General features: G+C 34.5%; 1 protein-coding gene across 1 annotated transcript; it reads left to right on the top strand.

Moving 5' to 3' along the window:
- Nucleotides 1-13: 13 nt before the first annotated feature.
- On the top strand, nt 14-9,394 carry LOC139139977 (synaptic vesicle membrane protein VAT-1 homolog). Its single transcript, XM_070708957.1, has 6 exons — nt 14-304; nt 1,554-1,761; nt 3,935-4,105; nt 7,360-7,449; nt 8,309-8,550; nt 9,049-9,394. The coding sequence occupies exons 1-6, from the start codon at nt 14-16 to the stop codon at nt 9,223-9,225; spliced, it is 1,179 nt and encodes a 392-aa protein (XP_070565058.1). The 3' UTR covers nt 9,226-9,394.

Raw genomic sequence — 9,394 nt, 5'->3', positions numbered from 1 at the left:
TGATCGGTTCAAAATGGCGTACACAGAGCTGCAAGCCAAAACCTCTGCAACGAAAGACAAATTGTCCAAAACAATAGTGCTTGTAGAGTTTGGCGGGTATGACAAGCTGCGTACGTGGCAACGGCAAATCCAAGAACCAAAGGAGGGCGAAGTAATTGTCGAAGTTAAAGCATGTGGGTTGAATTTCGCCGAAGTGTCGGCTCGTCAAGGACTGTACCAAAAGTTGCCGCAACTCCCGATGGTTCTTGGTTTGGAGTGCTCCGGAACCATCGCAAAACTTGGTCCAGGTGTTACAGAGCCCAAGGTAATCTTAAATAACAACGCCACATATTACCTCCCCCGTACGCAAAATTTAAATCAGGATTCTTTAAGAAATTAAAACCATTCAAATTTTCGTGGATAGATAAAGGTGGGCGTGACACACTAATGCTCAACATTGACGAATGATGATGAAGCTCGTTATTTTTAGGCCGCAGTCAGGTTTCTGTTCATCTGATGATCTGCATGTGAGTCTGGGAAAAAACCGTTGAGCGAAAATATTAAGAAAACTATATTGCTGTCTTTCTTTATATTCGACAGTATGCGACTGTCGTTTTCCTTTTCCTGGGCGAAGTAGCCACGGCGACACAACTGCGTGATGGTGTGCAAAGTTAATATATAATCTAAAAAGCCTTATGTAGACTTCTCTGTGATCAAAGATTATCCGTCATAGCTGTCTGAGCTCGTGCTTTTGACTGTAGACTATACATGGGCACAAATACCAGGTCTTATGCCAGCAAATACTATATCAATACCACCTAGCACTACTACAGTATGTATCAGTACTCAATTAGAAACGAACTTTCAATACTCTGGGTTTTTTATCATGATAGTGTTCAATAAAAATGGAAATGTATACCAAAACAATTCATGTTTATGAAAACTTATCAATAATACCTTTATTCTGTTAAAATGTATGGCTCTGAAATCCATGTATTCAATGTTGGTTATGTTTATTTCATGCAAAAATATACATGCATACATGTATATACATATATGACTCCAAGAATTTATCCCACTGACATTGCTATCATTCTTGTGATAAGTGTAATACGCATTTGCAGCTTTGTACCCATGATGCAATAATGATGCAATGTTCTGGTATAAACAAAATTGCTTTCTTCCAATATAAACAATGGTGTTGTGCCACATATGCTCTGTCATCCTCAAATGTTAAATTGGATTATCTCTTCTCAGCACTAAAGAAATCCAATTTTAACTGAAAGGATTTTAATTATTATGAAATCCCAAAACTTTTACCTAATTTTTCCCAATCTTGCAAATTTTTCCCATGCTGCTAATTGGCATTGCAATGGTTGAACTTGAGGTTTTTAGATTTTTTCTATAATATCCTTTTCAATTATCTATTGCAAAATGAGGCCTTTAATTTTTTCAAGGATGGCTAGTAAATTTTAAAATCCTAATGTACTGACAATATTTGATGAGTTGAAAAATAAAAAGTTAAACCCTTCAGCAAACTAGGTTAATCTTTTTGCTTGCTATTTCTGAATCAGGTTGGTACACGAGTTGTTTGCCTGAAAGATTGGGGTCTATGGACTGAATATGCTACTATACCAGCCAGGAATTGCTTTCCAATTCCTGATGAGATGACATTTGAAGAGGCTGCAGCCATTCCAGTCAACTATATCACAGCATATTTAATGCTTTTTGATTTTGGAAATCTACGCCCTGGCAAAAGTGTGCTTATCCATATGGCTGCAGGTGAGTAGGGAGATAATGATACAATGATATCAAAAGGAACAAAGTAGAGAAGACAAAAAGATAAAATCTGACCTTGTTGCAAAGAAGTTTACCATTGTGATTTTCATATGTTCTCTAGAGAGATTAATATTAATTTGACATCACTCAAAATTTCTTCTGACAGACAATTAATAAGTAATTCAAAATTTGTTTGAAAAGAAGCAGAATGCTGTTCATACACAATGCTTATGTACTCAAATACTTCATATAGACTTATAATTTTAGAATAAAATCAGATTGTTATATGCTTACTGTATCTGATATTGAAGAATAAAAAAACATAAACATGCATTGACATAGCAGATTTACAAAGGACATGTTTGTTTTCAGATGGTTTTTACAGGGTACTAATCTGTCGGCAAAGGGAATATAATGACCTTGTTAAAACAATTACATCAGGTGAAATATATGTGGCTACTCCTGATATCATGGTGAACACAATCCATTCACAGAAGACTGTGGGTTAAAGAATTTTATCTGACAATAATAGGCAACTGTCTTGTATCAAATTCTATATTTGCCAAAGTATCTGTCGTGTGACACACATATTCTTTAATCAAGATAAGGTTAGTAAGAAATGAATGATGGAAGAAAGGAAATAATATATTCTCACATAACCTCTTCAATAATTAGAACACCTATCTGAATACATTTTCATCCTGGCATTTAATCCTACGTGTAAATTCTCTTCTAATGTCTTTGCCTTCTGCATAGTACTATAGGCTAGAGCAAATATATCAAATATAGGACAATGAGCATCCATTATAAATGATAAAATTGACTTTTCCTGTAATAGAATGGAATATTGTATATGATGAAGTATATGTGATGAAATAGAATATATGATTGCAGAAATATTTCATATGATAATATATAAAATAGATTATTATTAGATTATTACATCAGATATTTAAAATGGACTTTACATGTAATAGAACGGAATATTGTATATGATGCAGTATAATGTTATATATGATGTAACAGAATATATGATTGCATAAATATTACATATGATAATATATAGAATAGAACACTACCAGTACATAGAATATGATAGAATGCTCTCACACTGCTACACTTTGATATTATTTTCAATGGAATAGTTGGACCTCAGCAAAGTGCAAAGAGGGGTGAAAGGGTTGAAAGTTGTTTTGTTCGAAACAAGTTTCCAAATGTTTTTATTGTCCAATCTTTCACACACTCTAAGAGAATAGAAGGATGTACAATGTGTCTGTTTTTTGACCATTGAATTTCCTAAAATTTTATGTAAGTTTCAAAAGTGTGATTTATGCCATATTTTCTGTACTGTTTTCCGGCCCATGGATTAGGTTACGCAATGATCAACAATGGGTTGATTTCTGAGTGCAGCCACTTCCCCTTTGGTTTGAATGTTGTTTTGAAATGCTGATGTTCACAATCAAAATGACTTGCTCCCTTTTACATATGGAACGCGAAATAGGAAAATGATGACAACATCACAGGTTACTGCAGGATGTTTCATTGAATAAATTCAAGATACATTTTCGATGAACTTGTATAAACCCTTTAAGTGCCAAAGTCATTTTTGTCACCTTTATAAAATGTACCCCAGTCAATTTTGTTTCAGATTTTTGCCAAAATTTTGATGAAAAACTGTAGCCAATGAAATGTGATGTCTGTTTGGTTCAAAATTATCAAAAAAAATTATAGAAAAATTCATAAAAGCTGGTAAAATGTTACACTAAATTTTAGTGGGAAAAATTACAATACTCAAACACCCTTACAGATAACAGTTCAACTTTTGAGACAGAGAATAAAGTGTACTTTTAGGAAAATGGTAAAGCAGGACCAAAATGGCGAGGTCAACATTGACTACGAAAGATGCAAGTCATTATCTTGTTACAGGAGATTTATTAGGCTTAGCATTATTGAAGGCCAATCTTCATAATCATAATCTTATTTATACAATTATCGTTTCAACATATCAAGTTATATAACAAGTCTGATGAGGAAAATCCTTGCTTCATCTGAAAACAAAGTAAAGACATGCAAGAGAGTTTAATTTCAAAAGTAACTATACTGATAAAAGGTTCAAAATAAAAGTATTATTAGCAGGGAGTTCTGAATGAGCATATGGTTTGTTCTGTGTTGACAGGTGGCGTGGGTTTTGCAGCGGCCCAGCTGTGTAAAACTGTGCCCAAAGTGACCACGTTTGGAACTGCATCAAGGCACAAACATGAAGCAATAATGGAGAATGGTATCACCCACCCTATTGATTACAGAACAAAGGACTACAAAGAGGAAATTTTGAAAATATCTCCCAAAGGTAGGGTTTTTTGGAGGTCACAATTTTTTTTTAAAGAAAATGTTTGCATGTTCAACCTAAGATATTTTAGATAACTTTGTCTCTTGAAGTAAATGTGTCAATCAAATGTGATTAATCATTTCAGCAGAAAAAGTCAGACAGATACAGCCTATGTTGACTTCGATTAGTCTGAGAACAACAGCGGACTTGAATTTGTCATACGATCAAACGGATATAGGTTTCCATATTGTGAGGTCACATATTAATTTCCTGCATGAAAAATGAATAAATGAGATCTTGCCACCAATATCCTGTCACATGGACAATGAATATAAGAATAATTTAATGATTGACTGAATATGATAAGAGTCAGTGATCAATAAAACATGAATTTTTTATCTATAGCTTGCTTCCTCCAATTCTCGTCAGCATTTACATTCATTACTTCTATTTCACAACAGATGGTAAAACGCAGTGTCATTCTAAGTCTGCTTCCAAATTAAATATTTTTTCATAGAGGCTGTGGGGTAATTAAATTTTCAGCGATTAAAAGGTGATAATTTATCAGGCGTACCTTCAAATTATCATATTACACAACAATAGAAAAATGTTTCATAATGACATTTTTTTTTAGTGTATGATATCTACGGGTATGTATTGTGTACGTTTCCTTTTTGAAAAAATAAGGGTAGAATTCTGTATCATGTGAAGTAAACCCTATCTTCACCTTTCCAATAGTAATTAGTGCAGTTTGTCAAGGCATGAACTTAAAAAAGAGCTCTATGATATGAGTTTTATTATCTACATTGAATTTAATCCCTGATATTCTGCAGTGTTGTGAATTCTCTACCAAGGTTAAATCAACATTTTACTCTGTTTTGGCTCAGAGTTTTGTCATTGTATGTACGCGTCTTTAGAGAAGTGCTAGAATTTTGTATAGCTTTATCCAACACAACAAATCCTCTGACATTCACACAATAACATCTTCCGTCCACACGGCATGGTGAGGTGACTGAGGTCAATGCTAAATATTGTCACCCAACCCTTTGCTGTTGAACTTGCACAACAAATCCTCTGCCAAGGCTGGTTATAGTCAGTCATTTTGTAAATTGTTAGAAAAAAGTTCGCATTATAGGGGCCGGAGTTTTTTATCCGTCAAATGACTATGAATTCCATTCTTAGCTGAAACAATCAGCAATAATGTAAATATTGGAGAAAAGTACAAAGTCCACTAGTTGACATCAGTATCTTGTCAGGAAAGACTGAAACAGGCAATAAAAATATTGTAGGTAGAATAGAAAGCATATATGCTACCTTGAACCTCAGGACAAATTCCTGTGTATCGTAACAACATGTATCTCCGTGAGATGCGGTAGATGGCCTGGATTTCTTTGGCAAGTTGCCCTATATTCGGGATATGCTGCATCATATTTCTGAATGATACCATTGGGGCAGATATCTGTATATTGGTGTACATGTCTAGTTTCACAATTACTTCATTTTCAGCAACTTAAACCAAGTATACATTACCGTATCTGATGTTGGGATATCTCCTGAGATGAGCATCCTGTCTGAAAGTTCCAGTCACAAAGACATGCAGTTCCAATATCAATTTTCAGATGCCCTCTTTTTTTTGATTCAGACAGTTGTATTGTAGGTCAAATCAAGTTGAGGATACGGAAGTAAATATCACAAAAGCCTTAGAAACGTACAGAAAGTCCAAGCACATGGATAAATGTGATATCTTTTTTTATCATGAAATAAAGCAGTCTTTCACTTTTAATGGAGTTAGCATCCTCAATAAAAGTTGGAAACCATGGTAAACATGGAAATAAATGCTCTACATGGATGATATCGGAAAAACCCCATGATGTCAATGAACTACTGCTAGAATAGTAAAATCAGCAGATTCCATGGAATCACAGCAACAGAAAAAGCACAAATCTGTGTACAAATTTTCTTCTTTGTCCTGGTTCGGCCTGCATTGAAAGAGTTGTATGTGCCTCTTAAAGCACCAGTCCTCAATCCCTGGTTATAGTGTTACTTCTTGTCGACTTAGTGTGATTCCTTTGTTTTTCCCTGTGAAACTTTTATCAAGTTAATCAATTTGTCTTCCGATAAACAATGATAAACAATGCCTGCTTTCGATGAATAGAATAGAATAGAGTTGAAAAGAACAAACTTTATTGCCCATTCATTGAATCTGTTATTTTTCAATCGCTCCATAAATAAAAACAAACAGCAATCATCCATAGGAAAAACCTACGCACGGATTTTAATTTTAATAAATGTCAGCAAGTCAAATTCAATAGAGTGTTGCTCTTGGTATGAGTGATTTATTTAAAAAGTTCTTTCTTGCAGAGGTTGGTTATTATTATGTAATTGAATTATAGAAGTGTCTGGGTTTTTCAATTGATAGTTTTACAGATTACAGTATGGATGCTGTTCTTGTCAAACATTGTTATTCAAGCTGATTCCCTCTGGGAATCTCCATTACATCATTTTGGCTCATATTAACATCTAAAAGCAATGTTAAAAGATTCGGGATTTTCCCGTATGCTAACTGGATTATACTGGATCTGGCTGCTCTGAAGCTGAGCTGTGATCTGTGTAATTTGCATGTCTGGATTTCATACACTGTGACATCACAGTGTCCTGGATGTATTAATTCACATGTATTTAAATCAAATCTCAGACCATAGATCATGAACAAAGCATTGCTTCAGAGTTGAATTCTGCTTTTTCCATGTCAAAACTGTATCCTTGAATTTGTACTGCCTTTGACCTATACTGATAATCAGGGAAATAATAATCAAGCCGTCATCTTCATCACTCTGTACAAACAAGCAACCACTTGTTACAAGAGAGGTTTACAAAGTGGAGTTTTACAAATTCATGAAAGACTTTTGGTATTGAAGATATCCTGCATAGAGATATGACTTGGATACACTTTGAAAGGAAAAACAAATTAACCATTGTGATGAGAGGTAACCCAACTCTCTAAGGTGTGTTCAACAATTATAGAATGCACATCACTAGTGACGGCAAAAATGTATTAAAATGAAAATGTTTGGTTGCCAAGCCATGAAGAGTGACGACTGTCGCTTGCAGTTTGTGTGATTGTTTAACAATTTCACCACCATGGTTTTGCCCAAACCCATTGTTATCAATGGTAATTGTGGACCTGATCACATCGAATTGGGGATGAGCAGGTTAAGTTTGGTACCTTTTTTTCATATTTTAGTTAATACTGATGACATATTTTTGTATCTTAGGTATTGATATTGTATTGGATCCATTGAATGGCTATGATACAACCAAGGGATACCAGCTTCTGAAACCCATGGGACGAATCATCGTATTTGGTAAAGTCTGACATTATTTAATTGCTTTTTGCTTCTGAAATTACTTGTTTCAATAGCATATGAATTTTAAAATATTGGACGAGTGAGATAATGTATATCTAATTCTCTTTAAACATACATTAGTCATTGTTTTTTTATTTCAAATGTCTTTCTTCAGACTGGCGTGCACATTTCAGCTAATACTGCCAAATTTTTGAGAAGACTGTTTACTATTACTTTCTGTGTCTGCTGTAAAAACCATAGCATGCTATGCTAATATTGTTGTGAAGATCACAGAGACATATAGAATAGTGCCCTCTATGGTTGGTGTCCTTCATAGTGATGTGATCATGTGATCAATTTCAATCCTTGTGTTTGGTGAAGAAGGATGCCAGTATGGTATCAATGGCGTTTGTCCTTAATACTGTATATTGACTTGAAAGAGACACTTCACCCACAGAGCTCTAGAAAAATTAGACTTTCCTGCAATCAGACCTCATCATGGATCCCAAAATATCTTGATACAAATCACTTTAAAGAAACTTTGAAGTTTCTCATGGTCTATATGTCTGTTGTTCAATATGTGTTCCTTTTCTATAAAAATGTTTGGCTTGTGTTCTTGGGTTTTGCTACTTATGTTGATTGTTGATATGCAATTGCTATAACTGTTATCTAGCAGGACTTTAACAAATCATCGTGGCACAATGAATCTAGAAGGTGTATGTTTGATTTATCATTGGTGAATGTACTTAGCAATGGAAAAGATATTTAAAGTATAAAATAGACCCTATGATAACAAACCATTCCTTAAGTGGGATTTTTTATTTTACTGGTATTTTCAAACAATTAAAATTCACTGAATACTGCTGTGCTACCACAGGTGGAGCTAATTTTGTCATCGGTGAACATCGCAGTTTGTGGAATTTGTTTAAAAACTGGTGGAACGTTCCAACATACAACGGAATGAAGATGATGGTTGACAACAAAGCTGTTTGCGGATTCCATCTTGGAATGCTGACAGATAATTATGAGCTGATAATGGAAGCTATGAACGCCCTGATAGAAATGTACAATGAAGGGAAAATCAAACCAAAGATTGATTCTATCTTCCCCTTTGAAAAGGTAACCCGCCATCTATATGTCTGTTCTTGAATTTCTGTTCTGTTAGGAGTAAATTAAAATGAAAACATAGTCATGCACACAGTTTGAAGTCGAAGTTAAAATAAGTTTGTCAAACACTACTTTGAAATACAGAAGCTGGAATGACAAAATATAGAAATTGTTGATAATAGTAAACAAAACATTCTTGATTCTGTAACATTGATGTTTTGATTACTTATAACAAAAGTAATGCCGTGGGTCTCTTAAGCCATGTACTCTTCAATTTCTCATCCTTGTTTACATGCAACATGTTTAAATGATGCCAGTACCTTGTTTTCCTTCAAACGTTTTCTCAAGTTTGACCTGTCCACCCCCAATTCCCCATAAACAGGTCCACAGTCACCATTGATAACAAATGGGTTGGGCCAAACCATGGTGGTTTCGTTTTTGAGCTAAAGCCTGATATGCACCGTGAATCTGAGTAACTGTGATCAGAGGAATTCTCTCTTGCATTTCTAGATCGGAGACGCCATGAAAAGAATACATGATAGACAGAATGTTGGCAAAATTATCCTGGTTCCAGAGCTACCGCCAGAAACGGCAGAACCTGTCACAAGTGAGGAGGAAACAAAGGATGAACAAACAACAGACAAAGAGACGGAAGATGAAAAAGCAGAAGAAGAAAAAGAAAATTAATGTAGAGAAACCAAAGAAACAAACTAAGATAAAAATTCAAGGAAAACAAAACAAATCCTATCCGATAAATTAATTTACTACAAATGTGTAAACGTTTTCTACCTTTAGTGTTAACACAGTGAATACAGAGCACAAAGTTTCTATATCAATGCAGTTTTATTTTTGACTA

This window comes from Ptychodera flava, chromosome 9 (genome assembly GCF_041260155.1).
Source record: "Ptychodera flava strain L36383 chromosome 9, AS_Pfla_20210202, whole genome shotgun sequence".
In the NCBI taxonomy this organism is placed as follows: Eukaryota; Metazoa; Hemichordata; class Enteropneusta; family Ptychoderidae; genus Ptychodera; species Ptychodera flava.
This window is presented reverse-complemented; position numbering and strand designations above follow the sequence as displayed.

What these genes read in the sequence shown, in the direction of transcription:
- LOC139139977 (XM_070708957.1), top strand. Translation starts at nt 14, where the DNA reads ATGGCGTACACAGAGCTGCAAGCCAAAACCTCTGCAACGAAAGACAAA. An exon ending in GCTTATCCATATGGCTGCAG is followed by an intron (nt 1,762 to 3,934) that starts GTGAGTAGGGAG and finishes CTGTGTTGACAG; the next exon opens with GTGGCGTGGGTTTTGCAGCG. An exon ending in TTTGAAAATATCTCCCAAAG is followed by an intron (nt 4,106 to 7,359) that starts GTAGGGTTTTTT and finishes TTTGTATCTTAG; the next exon opens with GTATTGATATTGTATTGGAT.